The sequence below is a fragment of the Bombus bifarius genome, unplaced genomic scaffold, assembly GCF_011952205.1.
Source record: "Bombus bifarius isolate JDL3187 unplaced genomic scaffold, Bbif_JDL3187 scf7180000007966, whole genome shotgun sequence".
NCBI classification, from domain to species: domain Eukaryota; kingdom Metazoa; phylum Arthropoda; class Insecta; order Hymenoptera; family Apidae; genus Bombus; species Bombus bifarius.
The window spans coordinates 840,515-862,844 of NW_022884352.1; the positions used below are offsets into that span (position 1 = coordinate 840,515).

Sequence of the window (22,330 nt, forward strand, 5' to 3'; positions counted from 1 at the left end):
TTACAAAATAATACAGTTAAATAATAATCATTGCTATCGAGCAATGTGTGAACGAATTATGGTACAAATATAATTCAATGTACATATGTACATTCGTCTATTATTGAACAGATTCGTTGATGACTAGAGTCACTTGAGTATATAATGTTCATTCATTCTCTATTTCAATTTCATTCATGAAATCGCTGTCTGAAATATTTAAATGTCGAATTTCAAACAGACTATATAATCGATTAATTTGTTGTCTGCTTAACTTTCACGAGCATTAAAGCATCGGATACATTAAATTTATTTTTATCTTTTATTTATATATATGTCACGAATTTGATCTGTAAGCCATTCTATGCCTAACTGTAAACCTTCTCCAGTAATTGCATTTGTCGCTCGTATATGCCAGGGTTTGTTCTGTATACGATCAAGACCAAGCCCAGCAACAAGTTTGACAGTGGTTAAAGAATCAGGCAAGTCCATTTTATTTGCCAGAAAGAGAATCGGTATTTTACGTCCTATAATATTCGATAAATAAAATTCAATAAAGAAAACACGACATACAATATTCAATATGAAAAAGTAAGGAAATAATATATACCAGCTACATCTGGATGTTGGAGAAGCATATCTAATTCTTCTTTGACAACAACCAATCGTAATTTGTCGCTGCTATCGATGATAAAGATAATACCATGGCAATCTTTATAATAATGTTCCCATAATGGTCTATGACGATCATGACCTGACATATCAAATGCCGTGAAACTAATATTTTTAACTGAAAACATGTTAAAATGTATTATTAGTATTCTATGGTATGCGATTATAAAGAACAGTATAAAATAACGAGGTAATATTGATTTACGAGAAACGTAAATGTACATATGTGTATTCAATAAATACATTATTGCATATAATGAAATATGTACATATTATTCATCTTATGGGGCGCCACCTATTCCTTCACCATCATTTATATTTTATATATTAAAATAAATGAGAATCACTGAAGAGAAGTATAATGGAGATATATTGACGCGATAGTCTTTAAAAGTAATAGTCGACTTGTAAATAAATTATTAAAAAGTATGGAAGTACATAATATTTTAGAAAATGTTATTAATGAAAAAAATTCAGACGAAAATAAAAGTAAGCTATACGTTCATCTAAAAAAGTCTAACCCTATAACATTTGTGATGAAGATAATATATTAAGTATCATTCAATTTCAGGCTCTATAGATGAACTGAAAAGCAGATTAAAAACCCAAATACATCAATTGAAATCTATAATTTTGCAAATTGAATGTAGTTTGGACATATTAAAATTTGGGAACACTAAATGTGTTCATTCAAACATTACCAAGTGCCTGACAACCGATGAAGTTGAAGATATCAATTTACAATTAGAGTCCGAATTATATAGATATTCCGGTTTTCACTGTGTCAAATTCTCAAAACAGGAACATGTGTTTAATTTTTCACCTTTGAATAAATATGACAAAAATAATGTTTTTGCTGTACAAATTTTGAATGACCAACATAAAGGAATTTTAGGAAAATGGGTGATGCCAATGGGTATTGACTTACAGGATGTGATATGTGATTTTCCTATCTTTGAGTTAAAAAATGTACCTCATTTTTTGAAAATTTGTAAACAGTATATAGATTGCTATTTCATAAGACAAGAACAATACACAACATTGATGGTACATATAGCTTATGAACTTATTTTTCTACATAACGGTTGGAAACAAAATATTAAATATCTATTTTAATTTTTAGCATAATATTTCTCATATAAAAAACTGTAAGTTACAAACAAATTTAGGATATACGCAAATTAATTTAGAACTGATGGGGGTGCATAATGAAAATACTGATTCATATATAACTATAATAATATATCTCTTATATAATATTAATGAAACCAGGCCACACAAAATTGAGATAGATTCGGTAACAGAGAATGGACTACATAAAAACTTCCAAAACCATCTAAAATCATCTTTAGTGTGTTTTAAGCAATTTGATTTACATACAGCATTTGAGAATATATTGGATATGAAAGCATTTACATGGGCAAAAGAAGATAACGAAGATAGTCCATTGGATATAAATGTATGTAAAATTTTTAATTTCTTCTAGCAAAAATTGTAAATTCAACTAAAAACATCATTTGTATTTTTAGCCTTTGGGCGATTTGGAAACAGAAGGATTTTTAGATAGTTTTACATTGCCACAAAGGAAATCTTTAATACTTCGGAGCAAGAAACAGGAGGTAAAAAAAGGACAAAAGAAAGAAGTATCAAAAGAAAAAAAGTTTCTTAACATTTCAAGTACATATAAAGCTGATCAAAGTTCTGTCCCCTTACAAAGTAAGAAGCAGAGATTGCAAAATATTAAACAGTCTGTGAGGCAGCAAGATATTAGTGTTATCAAATCAATACCTAATGTAAATAATTCAAAACAAAAGAAATTAAAACAGACAAAACTGAAGGTCAAATCAAATTTACAGAACGACTCAAAATTACAAAATAATGTTAATACTATATTTTCTGATGCAACCGTATTGAAAGATAAGCAAATAAATGAACAATTAAATAAACCAGTTACCAGTACTCCAATATGTCAAAATGAACAGCATTCTTCTAATGTCAGTTTATCGACTAATATTGATATTAGTGATATCGCAAGTGAAAATAATTTGAATGTTGTGGGAACAAGTAAACTTAAAAGAGATAAACTTCAGAATCATACACCTGTAAAATTATTGCAAAGAAAAATGAGAAAAAAAGTGAAGTCTTCAATTCAATCAAAATCACAAAGTTCAAAGCACAATGTGCTTCATAATAGAATTAAAAAGATTAAGAAATCTGTAATATGAATATTCCATAGTTTACCTAATAGAATGTACAAAATATTGTTTATATTACTTATACATACATATATATTTATTATTTAAAAATAAATCTTATTTGAAATATAATATATTTGTTTTGTTCTATTACGTTAACCGGCAATTAGTGCTCCATCAGATCAACTAGTGCAAGTAATAGTATAGAAATGTGGCTTTAAGCACGTCAATTCAACATCGAATGTCGTTCACTCGTTATTATTTAACTTACATGAAAATTTTTCAACATTATACCCAACAGTGGGTACTATGTCTATGCAACGGTCATCCTCGCGTTTGAAATTATTTATGACCGTCGACTTACCACTATTATTAAGGCCCACTACTAAAACGTTTACTTCTTTTTTCCTAAAACCTAAAAGATTTGCTAAACGATCAAATAGCCCCATTTTCCGTATTCCCTTGAAGGCTTGTCACGTATTTATCGAATATCAATAGTGAACGCTATAACAATGACTGGTAGGGAAGACAACAATAGACTCAAACACGATAAATGTATCTCATTCATTTTCCAGTATATTTATATGTAATTTATTAATATAAATGGCATATTTTATTATCATCTTGTTACTTTAAATAGAAACTGTATAAAAATTACGATGCTAATGTATTTAGTTATCATGTACACAGTCATGTCATGTACACATACACAGTTACATCTTAAATATATATACGATGTGTATATAAATACTATTTTCCCCACTTGGTTGAGAACTACTTGTAAATCGCATGCTCCCGCGTTCGCTCGGAACTACAGTCATATAAAATATTATAGAGCAAATCTATATGCATTATCGTGATCAGAACAGTGATTGTAGAATTAAATCTTTAAGCAATTTTAAGTAAATGTTCTGTTATTAATCTGTCTTTGAATTTTTTAAACTTGTTGAATAAAAAAATATTTAAAAAATGGTAAGTTAGTATATTAATGAGGTTATACACATATTTGTGCATTAGGTTATTTCTACATTATGCATCTGATCTTTTACAATTTTCAGCCGAAGGGAAAAACAAAGAAATTCATTGATAAGAAAAATTCAGTAACATTTCATTTAGTTCATCGATCACAAAGAGATCCATTAATCGCCGATGAAACAGCACCAGAACGCGTGCTTGTACCTGTTGGACATACACAAGCTTCTAAACTCGAGAAAAAAAAGATAGATGATAATAAGCGTAAAGAGGAGCAGCGAAAATATGGAATATATTTTGATGATGATTATGATTATTTGAAACATCTTAAAGATGTTAATTCTTTGACAGCTGAATGGGAACGTGTGGATTGTACATCTTCAAAATCAAATGATCAAACAAATATGCCAAAAATTAGTTTACCATCCTCTGTATTTGCTTCAAATGTAGAAGAAAAAGTTGGTCTTTTAAATAAAGCAGCTCCAGTTTCAGGGTTGCAACTAGACTTAGATCCAGATATAGTTGCTGCTATGGATGATGATTTCGACTATGATGATCCAGAAAATCAATTAGATGATAATTTTGTAGAATTAGCTAATGCAATCAATAGCGATGATGAAATTTTACAAGAAGAAAGTGGTATGTATCTATAAGAGTACATTATGTACATAAAATGGCTGACTTATATCTCAAAAATATGATTTAAATGAGTCAGATCAAGTATCTGATGTTTCATCTGAGGGGCATTTGGAATTATCCGACGAAGAACAAGATGAAGTGTGTAGTTTAAATGGATCTCAATACACCTTTAAAGAAGAAGAGACAAAATCCCGTTTTACAGAATATTCAATGAGCAGTAGCGTAATAAGAAGAAACAAGCAACTTACTCTTCTTGATGATAAATTTGAAAGAGTAAGTATTTATTGATATGATATACTGTACATAGCTGGAAAGAAGTCTTGCTGGGTACACAGGATCAAGGATGGTACTACTCCCTATCACTCACCACTACGTGTTACTATATTGTTTCATTTGTATATATGATACTTTCATGATTATGTTGAGTCTACAAGAAATAGCCAATCACACCCACACTCAAGAGGACTCCTTTTTCCAACTCCTTATACATTTTATTTGATAAACGTGTATCATTATTTATACAGATGTATATAGCATACGATGAAGATGAAATTGGCGCGTTAGATTGTGATGAAATTGAAGGACATATTGCACCAAACTCAGATTTAGTTCTTCAGTGTGCAGCAGAATTTGAAAAGCAGCAAAACAAAGATGTAAGTTAATAGTAGCTGCATTTGTAATAGAGAGAATTAAGCACATTTCTTTTCATTTTCATAGGCAGATAATGTTGCACAATTGATGAAAGATAGAGTGAGAATTTTGGAAAAGGAGTATTCTAGCTCCGAGGATGAAAATCATTTAGAAGAACTTGTAGTTAATGCAAGAGAAAAAGATAAATGGGATTGTGAAAGTATTATTAGTACATACAGTAATATTTATAATCATCCAAAGTTAATTTCTGAACCCAAGGTTGGTTGTTGCTTAAGAATAATTGTTCATTTATTTTATTCCTTTTGTTATGTGAAATTATGATGTGTGAATTCTCTTGTAGTATCCACGAAAGATCAAAGTCAATCCAAAAACAGGTATACCAGAAAATGTTTTAGACGGGTGTCTTGGAAAATTGACTGCTAAAACATTGGCTCAATTTGATCAGGAAAATGAAAGTTGTAAACCAAAATATCCTCAGTCTGTTGCAGAAACTATGAAATCTACCTTAAGTACATTAAGTATAAGATCTAAAAATGAAACTACGGAAGAAAGAAAACGAAGAAAAAGTGCACTTAAAGAATATAGAAGAGTAAAATTATCATGCTAATTGTATACATACATAACAAGCCAAAAACATATAATACAAATAAAAAATTGTTTGTTATTAATTTCAGGAAAGGCGAATAGAACGGAAGGCAAATAGCGAAGCATTTAAGGAGGAAAAGAAACGCCAAGAAAAGATATTATTAAATAACAGGCAAAATATTCAAGGAAATAGAATACTTTAACATGTAAATTTCCTGTTATATATCTTTTTAATAAATTAATTAATTTGTCAACATTTTATACACTAAGCGTATATTGTTTACAATATACGAAATGGAGCGAAATCCGTGATATAAAATATAAATGAGGAACATTTTATAGTTCATAATAAGGCGAACATCAAGGATAATAAAGTTGCGTTAGAGACCTACTTCTGCCAGCCATGTTATTTTTAAGTTCCACTTTTCTCCAGCGAATGTCTGGAATCGAGGTCCAGACTTCTTTATATCTGGGACATAGATGTACCGCCTACATGTACATGCGAATATATATATCCCTATGCCCATAAGCAGTTTATAGCATTCATGAATGTTAATTTGTTAGATTTTAAACGCCGTCGAGATACATGAAAGAAGTACATGTAGCGACGGATTTAAATCAAAACGAAACGAAAACAATGTCAAACTGCGTGCAAGATTCGTCACGGCGATGCTATAGGCGAAAGCTATTTCTCTAGCTACTGAATATTATTAACATAAATAAAAAAACTCATATTGCTCACATTTATTTTATTATACAGGTAGGATATATATATATGTACAGTATTTCTATGGAAAATAAAATATATATCTGTAAATATAGAACAATATAGCTGCTTATCAACAGTTATAAATATTTTATTTTCGATTCTTGTACATATTTGTAATAAAAAATGCAAGTAATTAAAGTTTGTATGAAGACTTAATTTAACAAAAGAATTAAATCAGTTCCTGGATATTCAGGTAGATTAAGGCTATATGCTTTATCCAATTTTTTAGGTACAAATCGACCACCTAAATAATGATACTTCCCTTCAAATTTTTTAGCACATAATTTTGGCGCTGTTAGTGATACAAGCATTTCTGGTTTTATTCCGCCTTCTGTAGGTGGTCCATCTTCAACATTCCAACCTGATGGTATATCAATACTACAAATTGGAACAGTCGTATTTTCTAACAGGTGAATAATGGGAATAAATGTATCCCTTATAGGTGGCTTAAAACTAAATCCAAATATTGCATCCACTATAAGACCAAATTGATGAAGTTGCTTTGAAGCAATGTATTCTACATCATCCTTTAATAAGGGAATATCATTTTCAATGCACTGATGCAGTAAATTTTCATACAGTGTATTGTTTGTCCTTTTAGGATAATAAATTTCAGGCAAATATCCAAATTGTTTTAAGTGTCTAGCGCAAACAAGTCCATCACCACCATTGTTTCCTGGGCCACAACAAATCAAAATTTTTTGTTTAGAATTTTTAAGCGATGGATAAGTACGAGCAATGGCAATAGCACAACTTTGGCCAGCAAGTTCCATTAATTGATCGACGCTAAACTTATATTTCTCAAATAAATCTTTATCTACATTGATGCTTTCCGTTTGATTCAAATATTTCAGCATACTGGTATATGATGCTCTTCCAAAAATAAATTTATTGTTAGACAAGGAAGGTTTTATATAACCCTTAATATATGATATCATTTATTAATTTTGTTACATACAAATATATGTATGTATAGTGGGAAGGAATATAACCTCTTACAGTAAACTGTGATTATTCTTTTTATTAATGCAAAGAAATGTTAATCTCAGCAGAAAATATTGATTATTTTTATTTAGTAATATCTTTCAGCACTTGCATTAAAAACTGTACGTATGGAATTAATTTTATTTTATCCTTCGAAATCGTTTCGAGATTATCATGTACTTCACACGACAATGAGTCGATTGAACAGCGAAACTGAAATTTATCGCAGATTCCAATGGTTTACATTTTGACATTGTCTTATATACACATGTATATGGCAAAAGTTTTTAATTTTACATATAAAATTACACGCTTATAAGTATAAAATACTTTATTATTATCGATTATATAGAAAATAAATATTAATATTAAATAATAATAAAATAATCTTTTGGTTATTCTCGTAGTAGGTAGTATTATATTTATTTTTATTTTTATATGGATTTATTTAGAAAGAATAATTATCAGTATGTACAAAGAGAGATTTATGTTAATGTAACAAGTAACTAAAATAATTTAAATTATGTAATAAACTAACTTTGATTTCCTGAACAATTTTTGATAGAATTGAATTTAAATGTTTGTAAATACGAGTAAATGGTTTGACACAACCGTTCTACCATAAACTTTGGCGACCATGAAACATCATAAGGATATTTTAGTCTTTCACTGTAGGCAGTACGTTGAGTCAAATGATATATTGAGCGTAATTCAACTAGAGGTGGTTCTTGAGGAAATCCAAATGGAAATCGAATGTGCACACATGCAAAAAAGTCATCTACACATACCAAAAATGTCACATATTTACAGTTTATAGAATCATATTCTAAAAGACATTTATGGTGGATAAATGAACATGCTGCTATATAATCTCTTCTTCTCTTTAAGCTTTGGACAACTGAGTTTACCTAAAACAATATTTATTTTATTCATAATTATTATAGCACAAGGACAAAATTAAAACAAGTTACATACCTTTCCTGCAATATATTTTTTTACTTTTGGTATATATCGTAGTAGGTATGTGTCAGATGGAAAGTGTGGTAAATGTAATTCACCTGTTCCACTAAGCGACTCTTCTAAAGATTTTGAAAAATAAAGTTGTGGAGTAATACGACTCCAATCTGTTCCAGAAAATGTTACAAGAAGCATTGCAATGTCACTTTCTGATTTACAAGTACGAATTTCTAACTGCGAAACATCCACTGATAAACTTATTAAAAATCTAGCTTCCGTTGGTTTAGAACTAGATGGTAACAATATTACTTCAACATCCTCTGTTTTGACTTCTCCTGAATTCATTAGCATATTATACTCTAATTGTAATCTAGCTTGCTTCTGAAGTAATTGTACCTGATTTAAAAGAAAAATGTATCAAATTTGATGTAGTTCCAGTATTAAAAAATTTATATGTAACAATCACAAACCTGATGTTGTTTGTAGCATGATAAAAGTTCTCTAAGAACATTCAATAATGCGTTTTCATCATTGGGATTCCATTTAGCAAGACTAGGTACTTTGGCAGATAATGCATCCACATCCATATCTGCTAGGAATGTATTGTCATTAAATATGAAATCAGGTCCCATTTCAGGACATTGCGAATCAAACAGAACATTCCAAGTTAAATTTTGTTTAGCATAAGGTATAGATAATTTAAAACGATCTCCTTGTACTTTCCCACAACTGGATGACATAGAATCTATCTCAATTGTTTTGCAGCAAACTCCTTATAAAAGAATAAAAGAATATAATAATATAATTATAAATTATCATAACATATTTTATGTACTAAACTAACCAAGTTTATCAGTGGATAAAACATGGATTAAAAGTGGCTGGATATATGAGTCAATGACAGTCAAAATCGCACATTGTTGGTTTAACATTGTAATACTTTTATTTTATAAAACTTAATATATACTCGGTAAGTAATAAATAGTGAGTATAGTAAAAAAATCTTTCGTAAATGTCTACGCGTATCACATAGTCTTTTGTTATCGTTACACAAATGTTTTCAAATGTACATGATAACGTTTGCTGATGTCTAGGATGGAAAAACAATATTCCTATATACTACGTTATCACATGAACTTGTCTTTAATATAGTCGTCTGAATATAGTTTCGTTAATTGTATCTAGAATCTGCAGACTAGAGACATCTCGTATAAACCGAGGGGGAAATTTAAACTCATTAGTTGTATACACGAATAAAAAAGTCTACGTTGTCCAGATATTCACTAAGTGTAGCCAAATAAGAGGAAGTCAGAACTTGGCAAAGGAAACACTTCGTTAAGCAATGTTCAGTTGAGAGCCGTATTGAATTAGCAGTTATGAAACAAATCATGTATGGCCCTTGAAGGAGTCTGGATTTTCTCGAGATCTTGTCGTTGTCCGTTCATGTAAATCTTTTAGGTACCCTATTATCTCTGCCGCCCTATTTCTTTCGCAGCTACTTTCTCTTTGCACGTGCACACCCTTATTCCTGTCTAAGGTCAAACCGACAATGTTTGCGGTGGATCAGTCAAAGTTCGTGCATTTAAGGCATAGCAATCGGAACATATCCATTACTGAACAGTGGGGATCTGAAGAACTGAATAGGCTGACCGAGGATGTCGAGTTACAGGATCCGACACCAGTATTTCGGCTAGTAAAAATCGGTCAAGGCTGCGATTCCTCGGTTGGACTCCGCAGACAGTGCCGGTGCAATAACAATTCTGCCATATAACTGCCAGCTCAGAGAGAATGACTTACAAATTATCGAATGTCCGATCACTTGTTCGTAGCCGATATACGTGCGAGTGAGTACGTCGCGCTACAGCTTGAAAGAACCGAACGATCATGAAGTGACAATTTTGTTCTATTCGAAAAGCGAGAGGGAGATGAGACAAGAGATTTTTATTTTTCGTTCTAAAATAGACAAGATAATCTTAATTTATCTATCTTATAATTAATTAAAACTAAATACACTCACGCAGGCATCCCACGACGTCTCTGTAATATTTTGCGTGATATCCTGTGTAATGCCTTGTTACGTCGCCTAACACTCTACCTAGCCGAGGCCACACACCGCGGGCAAGATGGCAGCCAGATGTCTTCGGATACTCACTGCGTACCCTCAATAGTCTCAAGTACCTTCCATAAATCTCATAGATTTCCTAGTAGAGGTCCTTCAAACCAAACAAACGTCTGTTTCCGAAGAATTTCTAGAGACTATTGTCTACCACGGCTTGACAAGGGAAAGTTAGTTTTTCTCACGTATGATGCAACTTTCCTCCCACTAACCACTTTCTCTCGAGGGCGGTTAAGACCCTTCGTTTAACCAATTAACAACGAAGCCTATTCCCTCACTCTCCTAACTAAAATCGTCACCAACAAATCCGATGGTCCCGTGCGCTAGACACACCCATCCTTAGCTTTCCTCCGACACAGCATCGTCTCCCAAGACAGTACTGATTTTACATCCTTCGAACGGTCAACATCCTTTAACCGGGTATACACACCCGTAGATCAGTCACTCACTCATCTCGTACATACGCACCAGCGTAACTGCCTTCGTTATAAGTTGTTGGAATAAACGGTGAAATATAACTTACTCTACTGTGTCATATTCATTTAACCACCTCTGTTATCTTAACCGAAACAGGGGAACGACTACTTCGCGGCGTCGATTAACCGAATCGTAGCGAGAATTTACGCCTCTCGCTGACGCGTTTTCCTCGCGACCGCGTCTCTCCGCGAACGGTCGAAACATGCCTTGTAATATTTTACAATATGCCACGGTGGCCCGCAATGGGTGTTAACAGTTTACTTGTTGCCTAAGGGAAAAAAAGAATTTTGAAAAAATATACACATAATACACATATGCATATAAAATATACGTATAAACTATATATGCAATGGACCCAGGATTGGAGGTTGCGTATTTTTCAAGTTAGTATCATTTTCCAGGTAGTAATGTTAAAAAATATTAATACTTGCATCGCTTTCCAAATAGTTATATGTCGAAATCTTAATGGAGATTCACTACGAGGAATCCGATTGGATGTCTTATTACACGCCATAAATTAATACTATTTATTGATAAGATATCTATTCTATTACAGAATTTTGTTTTATTATAATACAATGCGTAATTTGCGTTAGAAAAAATTGGATACATGAAAAGTTTTCGAAATTGAAGATATGTAAATGAATATGACGGGTGAATAATACGTGACAATTGATGGAGCCTAATTCTTATTGATGAGACTTTCAATTTGTTATACTTTTAATTTGAAAAATTTGAAAATTTTTAATTTGAAAATTTGAATAGAAAGTATTCTAAAGAGTCCTTTTATACATTTTCTCGCGTAAGCGCAAATAGAGCGTGCGTAGCGGATTAGTAGGGCTGAATGAAAATTTTATAGAAACAGGATTTTTGAACTAGCGGAGGATTCCTTCATAGAAAAATTAGGGGGGGGATTAAAATAATATTTTATGTAAAATTTATTTTATAATAACTTATATTTAAATTTTTATAGTATACATTTTTAAAATACAGTTGTTTTATTTTTTTCAGATAATTAACTAGTTATACTTGTAAAATAAAATGTATTTTTGTTCTCAGTAACTCAGTAAAATTCAATGATTGGTTCATGGATCATATTACCTAGTATAGTACAAACGAAAACGAAATATGAATTTTCACGATAAACGCGCAAGTTATTAATCTTATTTATTATATTTCAATCAGAAAATTGAGTGTAAATAATACATTTTCGATACATTTAAAGAATCAATATTCTTCTTCATCTTCGGTATTTGCTGCGTCTTCTTGAACTTCACGATAATCCAATTCTAAAGCTGCTAAGTCTTCTCTCGCTTCCGAAAATTCACCTTCCTCCATACCTTCACCGACAAACCTATATTTAAAAAGGTTTAGGAAGATTAAAAAACTTCTTCTCAAATTTAAATGCCACAAAATAATAGAGATATCAGTTTACCAATGAACAAACGCTCGTTTAGCATACATCAGATCAAATTTATTATCGATTCTAGCCCATGCTTCAACTATTGCAGTGGTGTTACAAAGACAACATACAGCTCTTTCTACTTTTGCAAGATCACCTCCTGGTACCACAGTGGGCGGTTGATAATTTATTCCTACCTACAAAAAGTGTAGTAAAAAATACAATTCTATGTCTATGTGACTGGAATTTAACTATATCTGACTACCTCTTCCGTTGGTATAATTAGAATTTTTGACAAGGATTAATGTCTTCTAACTAATTTAAAATATTTCTTACGCAGTCCTGTTTTGTAAAGGCCGCGTTAAATATTCCTCTTTCTTTTTCATATAAGGAAAAATTATCTTACATAATTGTCGAACGAACCTTAAAACCAGTCGGACACCATTCGACAAATTGAATGTGTTTCTGTCGTTTGATCGTCGCAATAGCAGCATTCACATCTTTGGGAACAACATCTCCTCTGTAAAGCATGCAAACTGCCATGTATTTTCCTCTACGCGGATCACAATTCACCATTTGATGATTTGGTTCAAAACACGAATTCGTTATCTCCGCTACTGTAATTCTCTCATGACTAGCATTTGCAGCTGATAAAACTGGAGCGTAAGTTGCCTACAGAATATAAGCTATAAATTTTGTTATGTCTTACTAAAACATTTGAAATATTTGTATCGTAGAGCACAAATGAAATTTTGCAACATTATTACATAAATCTATATATGTACATATAAAATAAAAATATAATAAGTCATGTATATATATATATTATATTTTTATTTTTAGCAGAATTACGAAATATTTATAACTGACTTACAAGAGGAAAATGAATACGCGGATATGGTACTAAATTTGTTTGAAATTCGGTAAGGTCAACGTTAAGAGCTCCATCGAATCGTAAACTTGCGGTTATTGATGAAACGATTTGTCCAATTAAACGATTTAAATTTGTGTACGTAGGTCTATCGATGCTTAAATTCCTTCTGCATAATTCATAAATGGCCTATGTGAAACGTTATCAATTATTAATAAATTGATATAGAAGGCGCGAAGTGATGATATTTTAAACTTGAACTTTGATTGATCATAAGAATCGTAGACACGGAGTAGGAATACATACTTGATTGTCAACTATGAAGGCCACGTCGCAATGTTCTAATGTTGGATGTGTATAAAGAATCGCGTTATATGGTTCTACAACGGCAGTCGATACCTAATAAATAACTCATCATATAACACATAATTATTATAATTTACCGTTAACGAATATTAAAAGTTCATATTTTTAATCGTGTTTACCTGAGGCGCGGGATAAATACTGAAAGTCAATTTACTTTTCTTTGGATAATCAACGGACAATCTTTCCATCACTAAACTCGAAAATCCTGATCCTGTGCCACCACCGAACGAATGGAAGATTAGAAAACCCTGCAGACCTTTGCATCGTTCAGTGAGTCTGCGAATTCGATCCAAAGTCAGGTCTACAATTTCTTTCCCTAGAGAGTACAATTTAAAATTGAAAGAGACGAAGAAAACGAGAGTAAAGATAATTCGTTGTTCAAATTTTCAATTTACGCAAATTGCACGTATGACGTATACCTATGGTGTAATGGCCTCGCGCGTAATTATTCGCGGCATCTTCTTTGCCCGTGATTAGCTGCTCCGGATGGAACAGTTCTCTATATGTACCTGTACGAACCTCATCTAAAACATCATGGAAACATTTTAGCAAGGAAATCGAGACTTTTTCGTCAATAACTTGCCTACTACTGTTGGTTCGAGATCAACGAACACGGCTCTTGGAACGTGTTTTCCTGAGTCGGTCTCGGAAAAGAATGTGTTGAAAGAATCATCCCCGTAACCAACGGTGGTGTCACTGGGCATTTGTCCATTAGGTTGAATTCCATGTTCCAAGCAGTATAGTTCCCAGCAAGCGTTACCCATTTGGACGCCAGCTTGTCCAATATGAATGGATATACATTCCCGCTGTAATAATATATAAATAAAAATATTTAATAATTGTCATAACCGTATTTAACGCTATTATTATAAACCGATTTTAATTACGATCGAAGATCCGTAGTAATAAAAATGAAACGTCTGAATATACTATCGACTTTGTCTGCCATAATTTGAATGCCATACCTTTTTTGCCATTATCTTTTAATGTAACTCTTTTGCCATCAATTACTTTGTATGGAGACGATTAATAAAAAGTACAAAGCACGAACGAAAGAATATTTAAAACTAGTATTTAATTGTATTCGATTAATGTTTATATACGTTTTCGCTTTGTGAAACATCTCAAATGACATAAGTTGCATAAGCTGTTTCTTGTTGTTTAAAAAGGTATGAAATAGGAATTTTCATCGTTAGAAATAGATGGGATCGAATTTTTCCGTTGAAATGGTTTATAAAAGACGTCGGCAGATTGAAATAAGCGAATCACTTAACTTATACGTTTCTAAACTAGATCAGTTAAAGCACTCAGCACGATGTGATTGTCGAACTGACATGTCGAAATTCCATCGACATAAAGCAATCTTATACCTGTCAGTCAATCGCAGAGCTTTTTTACCTTGACCTATCATATCTTCGTTTAATAATCTAGTCGCGATCTAAAAGAGGACATTATAGTTAGAGATCGACTCGTTGCCGCTATGCATACGGGGCATAGGAGAGTCATAGACTCTTCCGGTAGTTTACATTCTCTAGGTGCATCATGCTAAAAATCGATTTTTACAGGTTGACATACTGTAACCATAGCAGCTTGATCGAACATCGTTTTGTACGTGACACAATTTTGCGGTCTCCAAACAAATGATCTTCGGAGCGAAAGGAACAACTACCGATTCGATCGATCATTTTTCTATACACGTGTATATTATACATTCAAATATACGTACTAATACACTTATGATTATTATTACTCTATAATGTAATTAAATTTAGAGAATATTTTAATTCTTAATGCAAAACAGAATTTATTACGACATCAATATGAATTTAAAAAGATTAAAATTACGATTCTCGCCAGAGTATACGCGTCAATTTAATTGTTACGTTTTTTTTTTACTTTTCTTGCGGTAAACATGAATATTTTAAGATATTCTTTTTAAAACGACCAACTTAATTGTCTCCTGTAAAATCTTCCGACTGTGAATTATGAAACACTCGTACTAACCAGCAGTTAAAAACTTTACTTCGTTCGATCGCTAGTATTTTAAATATATTTTCAAAGACAAAAATGGATATTATTTAAACATTATTTGCATTGCAATTAATAAGCTAAATTGAAATTCAAGTTGTAAATATGTAAATTGGAGTTTTGTTTATTGGGTTCTATGCCGCGTTAGTTAAAAATCGATCTCTTGATTCCCTGAAATATTTATCCAACTATAATGTATTCGTTGTATGAACCTTAACTTCGGAAACTGTCTTATACACGATTTGCTATTGACAGTTCTCTAATCGGTCGATTAAACTAGAAGGAAGCACAGTATATTATAATTAAAGGATATCCTGGTTATACACAATGTTAGTACTGCATAGTTTTGAATTGAATTATAATCTATTAACTATTATAGCATATAAGAATCACTATATGTATTCGAAAATTCAATCTTTCCCAATGATAATATAATAAGAAAATTGAAATTTTTGTATTTAAAATTTTTCTAATCGATGTCTATAATAACTATAATTATTAAAAATAACTTTAACTACAATAGATTATAATTATAGCTTTTAATTACAATTTTTATGAAATAACAATAAAATGTATGATAATTAATATACTTACCATGGTTGATGATGTAAAATCTTAAGGGTGAAAAAACGTGTCAGGACGAACCACGATTCAACTACTGTCTGACTGAACGAATAGTCAGATCACTGTGATACGCCATATTATTATTCATAGATATATAATATCTGTTCTAAGTTTCACAGGTGACAAAGGCTACTGCTATAGTGTCCGCGTATAGTTAAAATATAAATGAGACAAAAAGTTGTATGATACCTCAAACGTATCGTCAAATTGTAATAATTAATAGATTACATAACTCGTTAGGTAATAAATAAAGGAGATGAAACAATTTATGAAAATTTATCAGAATTACAAGCATTTTTTTTTTATGTGAACGGCTATACAAATATAAACAAAAAATATTATAATGGTCATATACGGTTTGTACATAATTCATTAATTATATCGTACTATATAACGAATGCCGCGGAAAATTAAACGGAAATTAATAAATTAAATGGAAGACGATAATAGTCATAAATCAAATCTATAATTTATATATTTATTGCAATAATACAAAATATAATATACAAAAGGAAATATTACAAAAATATATATAGATATGTCAATATATTTTTTAATTGCTAGTCGTATTTCAAACTCGAAATTACTCTTTTTTAAATCCCTTTGGGCTAGAAAGTGTAATTAATTGTACTCTTCGGGGTGCTTTATTAGAAATTATTAATGGCACTTCTTTTTCCTTAGGTGTATGTTTTATATTTGCTTTCGTAACTTCAGTAGTGCTTTCTTCGTTATAAACTAATACGATATCTTCAGTCTCTTCTGTTTCCTTATTGTTTATGTCATTTTTCTCGTTAATAATGTTATCTAATAATTTATTATCTTGATTTAAGGCACTTTCTGGATTCCTAATGAAAGTTTCTTTTTCTTTTGATTTTATAATCTCAATATCCATAGCACTATTATCTATATCGTTGGTCGATAAATGTTTTTCTGATGTATCTTTAGCACTAGAATTTAATGTCGTAGATTGCATAAAATCATTATTAATAGTGCTAGATTTTGTTGCGGTACTACTTTGCCTTTTACATTCTTCGCCTAATTCACCTTTCTGAAATTGTATTATAGAACAATATCCATCTGTTGAAGAAGCTATTAATATTCTACCATCGCTTGACCTAAGAGCATCAAATAGATTAATTTTTTCTTCTCATTTAAAAATAATGTTATGTAATCATTGCTTACCATGCAACATCAGTTAATCTGGTATAATGAATATTTGATATCACAGCAATTGGTGAAATTTGTTGTGTATCGTAAATCATTATTGAATGCTGAGTTGCAACAGCAAACACCATTCTGTAGGGTAATGCTATCACTGGTGTTGGGCCACCCTTTCGTAATTCAAAATAAACTGGACAACATCGAACTGCGATAGTGCAATCATCCAAAGAAGGTAAAAGTAGAAGAGGTCTAAAAATGACATCACATTATATCTACTGTATAATTAGATTATTATATAATAATAATCATATGTTAATATGTAAAATATAAATAACTTACTCTTTTAAATTATATCTTGAGAAAATTAAAGTTGTATTAGATATTCTTTCAGTAGTTTCTAAAGGTTCAATTATACCAGAAGGTACAATAAGTAATAATCCATCGGTAGAAAATGTTAATCTTCTAAAGAATGATTTAAAAGTATCATCATAGAACAAGCGTACTACTTTATCTTTTAGTGGATGGTCTGGTGGTGTTGGAATTTTTGCCTTGTAAACCCGTTGCACTGTCCTTTTAGTATTTATATCAATCAAACGACATATCCTATAAACAAATTATTTGATGATTATATTAAAAGTATCACAAATATTATTAACATTTAATATATTTACCTATCTGTACTTATTGTAGATATATATTGATTACAAGGATCCCATGAAACTCCTTGTACAAAACCTTTATGGTCGGATAATATGCATACAGAACGCCCTTTGTGAACATCCCATAAAATAGCTGTATTATCTACAGATCCCGAAACTAACATATTAGAATTTGGAGACCAACTGATATCATAAACATCCTCAAGGTGTCCTCTTAATACTTTCCAGGAAATCCATTTTTCTTTATCTTTAGATTCATCAGAATTAATAAAAAATTCACAGTCCTCCTTTTGTTTCCATAAAATTATAGTTGATTCTGCAATGTATTTTAGTTTTAATAAAAATCTCTTCCTAATTAATCCTTTATAATATTACCAACCATCGTCTCCTGATGCTAAAATATCTTTCGACGGTGAAAATCGCACTACATTTACTGCTCTTTGATGTCGTTCTAAATCGGTTACGCATTTCACAGTAGCAACTCCACTATCATTCGTTGTTAAATGCCATATCTAATTTTATGAAGTAATTCACAAATAAAAATTTCTATTCTAGATTATATTTAATATAAAAATATTTAATACGAATTATTTGTATAATATTACCAAGACGTGCGAGTCAGCACCGCCAGTGACAAGTCGCCAAAAAATTTCATTCTCTGGCGTTTCATAAACTCCAGCCTGTATATCAATACTTAAAACTGGATCACGATTATGCCATGAAATTTCAGGCGTAGTGCACCACATAATTTTAATTTAAAGATATAATACAATAACGTCACAAAAGTTTATTACAATAATTGATAACAGGTTGCATCTAACCTGTTCCAAGATGTCACATTATTCCCGCCAAAACATGTGATTTTTCAGGTCCAATCTTAATTAACTATTTATTCTCCTAGTTAGATATCACTAGTAATATAACAACAGACATGAAGCTGAATAGCATTTATTAAAAGAGATTTATTTAGAAAAGTTGAAAATTGACAGAGAACTAGTTCGTATTTTACGTTTTTATTTTTTTTAAGTTGGAATGTTAATGATTATAAATTATCTATAATTTTACTAAAAATAAATTTATGTGTTATTATTTATAAGTTTAACGAATTTAGTTATAATATCAAAAATAGTAAATACATTTCATCGCATATATTATATATTATTTGATTAAATATACGAGGAATTCAAGTTCAGTGTCATGAAACATGTGATTTATGAAATATATTGTATATCCGGTATGTACAACTCCCTCTGAAAATGCAAAGGGAATACACGCCAATAAACGGGCACGAGAAACAATCTGAACACAAAAATGGTGGGTGCTGAAAATGATAATCACGATCGTAAGGAAGTAAGCATCAAAGATAGTATGGATAACAATCAACAAAATGGAGAATTAGTTTCTACAGAAAACAACGAAGAAAGAGATGTGCGTTAATTATATGTATTGTTGTCTTGTATTTTCTCATTTTATAATTTATTTTATCCCTGGAAATATTTATCGTATTTCATCAAAAGTAATGAGCTTAATTTTATTGTCATTTCACATGTTAATTTCACTTGAAAATTTCTTTAAAAATTGATTCCAGTATAATATATAATTTACCAAATTTGTAAATTTATCAATGATATATAAATAATTGTTTAGTGATGTAATAAACCTAATGTAAATAATCGTTGCAACCTGTTTTGTTCAATACAGCGATGATATTGCAAATTTCGTTTATTTTAATCTTATCGAAGTTATATGTTAAAAACTTATTTTTTCTTCTATCTATATATAGGTAAACGCAGAAATTGACGAACAAAGGAAAAAATATCAACCAACACGCCTAGAATCATTTTTCGCAATAACAAAATCCTTAATTATACGTGCCCTCATCATCTATTGTATCAGTCATCTATTCAGACGACTTCAAACTGATAATTCTCAGTTTCCTGGTGTTATCAATCCAGCACATTCACAAGCTGTAAATATATTTGAAAATGGAACATTATTTGACTTACATGTTTATTTATCAGAATCAGAGAATTTTAAGCAATTTGATGATCCAAGAACATTAGTATGGTTAGAACAAGGATTAGTATATGGAGATTGGTACAGTGGACCATTTCAAGATGGATCAAAAGTTAGAAATTATAAATTCGTTGCAACCGATCAATTAAAAAATAATGGGTCTATATATCTTCATATATATGTCACTAAAAGTGGAAAGTCTCCGAACCCCAAAGATGGAAAAAACTATGCAGGAGATTATATGTCGTACTCTAGAAAAATGTTAAATAAATTCAAAAAAGTTAAATATCAAAAAAGGCACAATCTATTAACTGGTGAAACTACTGCAAGTAAAGAAGAAATTGAGGTGTGTATACTTTGTAGTTCATTTTATATATATATGAAAGTAAAGATATTTATATTCATATTCATTGTAGAAAGCTGAACTAATGAATCAAGAATATTTATCACATTGGCATCCAAATTTAACTATTAATTTAGTAACAGATCATACTAACTGGGTATATGGTCAAATATCTCCACCTTTAGATACATGTAAGTTTCCCCTTAACATATTTTAATCTTTATTTATGTAAATGTATGTAATTAATATAAATACTTCTTTTCAATAGATATTCATTTTTTACCTGGTGAGAAATTCTATAAGCCTATAATATATATGAACGATTTTTGGAATATGCAAAGAGATTATCAACCCTTAAATGATACTGTTAAAGAGCTTGAACTTAGATTAACTTATCAACCACTTTCATTATTTAAGTGGCAAATTTATGCAGCTCAGTCAATGAGAAATAAATGGATATCTTCACTTATGGGTATGTTATTTTGTGAATAACATTAAAGTAAGTACAAACAAAGTTTTCTAATAATATTTTTATATAGGAGATTCAACAGACGAAGAAGACGATGATCAAGATACTTTAAAAGAAACACTATTGGAAACTAATCCTTACCTATTGGGTCTGACTATAATTGTATCAGTATTACACAGTGTATTCGAATTTTTAGCATTTAAAAATGGTAAAGTTAAAAATAAGTAATTTAATGTTTATAAATAGACAATTATTAAATTATAAATTATTTTTAAATGCTCTTTTATGTATTTTTTTAGATATACAATTCTGGAACAATCGTAATTCATTGGAAGGACTGTCAGTTCGATCTGTATTTTTCAATGTTTTTCAATCATTGATTGTTTCATTGTATGTTCTTGACAACGACACAAATACAGTGGTTCGGATTAGTTGCGCGATAGGTTTATGCATAGAAATATGGAAAATTAATAAGGTCGTAAATATTACTGTTGATAGAAACTCAAAAATACTCAATATCTTCCCAAAAATAAGTTTCCATGATAAAGGATCATATGTAGAATCATCCACAAAAGAATATGATAGGCTTGCTTTTAAATATTTATCGTGGACTCTTTATCCTCTTCTAGGAGGATATGCAATTTATTCATTGATGTATTTAGAACATAAAGGATGGTATTCTTGGGTTCTTAATATGCTCTATGGGTTTTTATTAACGTTTGGATTTATTATGATGACACCACAGTTATTTATTAATTACAAATTAAAAAGCGTGGCACATCTTCCATGGCGTATGATGTCTTATAAATTTTTAAATACATTTATTGATGATATTTTTGCATTTGTTGTAAAGATGCCAACATTATATAGAATTGGTTGTTTCCGCGATGACATCGTTTTCTTTATATTTTTGTACCAAAGATGGATATATAAAACTGATCATGCTAGAGTAAATGAATTTGGCTTTTCTGGCGAAATGGAAGTTAAAATGATTAAAGACAAAAAGCAAGAATCTATCAAAGATCGTCCAAAAAGTGAAGCAAATAAAAAGAACGAGTAATGTCTGGTGCATAATGTTAGCGTTAAATATATTATTCAAACTTTATCTTAAATTAATAAATTTATTAGTACCAAAGGATATATCTATACGCATTAATGTATACCTTTGTGAGTTTAATATAACTACGTGTGTATGTATATATTCTTTTGCTTTTAAGATCTAGCTAATTGAGAAGTCTCGCAGAGACATTGATGTGCTTGAATAAGAATATCAATGTTTATTGCAATCGGCAAAATGTTAGAAAAAGATTTAGTGCAATTGTAAAGAATGTTATAAATATGTACTCTTTTTAGGAAGCAGTTGTTACCATGCTTTGATTTAAACTCGTACATTTC

At 30.6% G+C, this 22,330-nt stretch overlaps 8 protein-coding genes across 10 annotated transcripts; 3 read left to right on the forward strand and 5 right to left on the reverse strand.

Moving 5' to 3' along the window:
- Positions 1-73: 73 nt before the first annotated feature.
- Positions 74-3,508, reverse strand: LOC117216947 (ADP-ribosylation factor-like protein 6). Of its 2 annotated transcripts, none has more exons than XM_033464132.1 (3): positions 3,118-3,508; positions 590-769; positions 74-506 (listed from the first exon to the last, which is right to left on the reverse strand). In XM_033464132.1, the coding sequence occupies exons 1-3, from the start codon at positions 3,293-3,295 to the stop codon at positions 295-297; spliced, it is 570 nt and encodes a 189-aa protein (XP_033320023.1). In that variant the 5' UTR covers positions 3,296-3,508; the 3' UTR covers positions 74-294. The 2 variants fall into 2 exon arrangements, with proteins under 2 accessions (XP_033320023.1, XP_033320031.1); XM_033464140.1 differs by having other exon boundaries at positions 3,211-3,502.
- Positions 957-2,891, forward strand: LOC117216897. The gene is made up of 4 exons (XM_033464055.1): positions 957-1,140; positions 1,223-1,698; positions 1,775-2,110; positions 2,181-2,891. Exons 1-4 carry the CDS (start codon positions 1,080-1,082, stop codon positions 2,874-2,876), a joined length of 1,569 nt encoding a protein of 522 aa, XP_033319946.1. The 5' UTR covers positions 957-1,079; the 3' UTR covers positions 2,877-2,891.
- Positions 3,509-3,621: 113 nt separating the features above from the next.
- On the forward strand, positions 3,622-5,936 carry LOC117216901 (protein LTV1 homolog). Its single transcript, XM_033464068.1, has 7 exons — positions 3,622-3,818; positions 3,905-4,457; positions 4,534-4,730; positions 4,982-5,110; positions 5,175-5,366; positions 5,449-5,697; positions 5,783-5,936. The coding sequence occupies exons 1-7, from the start codon at positions 3,816-3,818 to the stop codon at positions 5,894-5,896; spliced, it is 1,437 nt and encodes a 478-aa protein (XP_033319959.1). The 5' UTR covers positions 3,622-3,815; the 3' UTR covers positions 5,897-5,936.
- Positions 5,937-6,522: 586 nt separating this feature from the next.
- On the reverse strand, positions 6,523-7,755 carry LOC117216938 (NAD(P)H-hydrate epimerase). The gene is made up of 2 exons (XM_033464123.1): positions 7,432-7,755; positions 6,523-7,334 (listed from the first exon to the last, which is right to left on the reverse strand). Exon 2 carries the CDS (start codon positions 7,317-7,319, stop codon positions 6,615-6,617), a length of 705 nt encoding a protein of 234 aa, XP_033320014.1. The 5' UTR covers positions 7,320-7,334; positions 7,432-7,755; the 3' UTR covers positions 6,523-6,614.
- A 117-nt stretch (positions 7,756-7,872) lies between these two features.
- Positions 7,873-9,535, reverse strand: LOC117216923 (BRISC and BRCA1-A complex member 2-like). Its single transcript, XM_033464099.1, has 4 exons — positions 9,248-9,535; positions 8,874-9,175; positions 8,422-8,799; positions 7,873-8,354 (listed from the first exon to the last, which is right to left on the reverse strand). The coding sequence occupies exons 1-4, from the start codon at positions 9,333-9,335 to the stop codon at positions 7,980-7,982; spliced, it is 1,143 nt and encodes a 380-aa protein (XP_033319990.1). The 5' UTR covers positions 9,336-9,535; the 3' UTR covers positions 7,873-7,979.
- Positions 9,536-12,055: 2,520 nt separating this feature from the next.
- Positions 12,056-16,563, reverse strand: LOC117216910 (tubulin alpha-2/alpha-4 chain-like). Of its 2 annotated transcripts, none has more exons than XM_033464088.1 (9): positions 16,258-16,563; positions 14,219-14,441; positions 14,055-14,159; positions 13,755-13,951; positions 13,576-13,668; positions 13,273-13,458; positions 12,822-13,070; positions 12,432-12,595; positions 12,056-12,350 (listed from the first exon to the last, which is right to left on the reverse strand). In XM_033464088.1, the coding sequence occupies exons 1-9, from the start codon at positions 16,258-16,260 to the stop codon at positions 12,224-12,226; spliced, it is 1,347 nt and encodes a 448-aa protein (XP_033319979.1). In that variant the 5' UTR covers positions 16,261-16,563; the 3' UTR covers positions 12,056-12,223. The 2 variants fall into 2 exon arrangements, with proteins under 2 accessions (XP_033319979.1, XP_033319970.1); XM_033464079.1 differs by lacking the exon at positions 16,258-16,563 and adding an exon at positions 14,601-15,326.
- Positions 16,564-16,734: 171 nt separating this feature from the next.
- Positions 16,735-19,144, reverse strand: LOC117216892 (chromatin assembly factor 1 subunit B). Its single transcript, XM_033464041.1, has 6 exons — positions 18,713-19,144; positions 18,487-18,619; positions 18,120-18,423; positions 17,788-18,051; positions 17,470-17,697; positions 16,735-17,402 (listed from the first exon to the last, which is right to left on the reverse strand). The coding sequence occupies exons 1-6, from the start codon at positions 18,851-18,853 to the stop codon at positions 16,871-16,873; spliced, it is 1,602 nt and encodes a 533-aa protein (XP_033319932.1). The 5' UTR covers positions 18,854-19,144; the 3' UTR covers positions 16,735-16,870.
- Positions 19,145-19,278: 134 nt separating this feature from the next.
- Positions 19,279-22,225, forward strand: LOC117216887 (cleft lip and palate transmembrane protein 1 homolog). The gene is made up of 6 exons (XM_033464028.1): positions 19,279-19,535; positions 19,891-20,469; positions 20,540-20,657; positions 20,735-20,938; positions 21,006-21,143; positions 21,235-22,225. The coding sequence occupies exons 1-6, from the start codon at positions 19,419-19,421 to the stop codon at positions 21,993-21,995; spliced, it is 1,917 nt and encodes a 638-aa protein (XP_033319919.1). The 5' UTR covers positions 19,279-19,418; the 3' UTR covers positions 21,996-22,225.
- Positions 22,226-22,330: the final 105 nt, after the last annotated feature.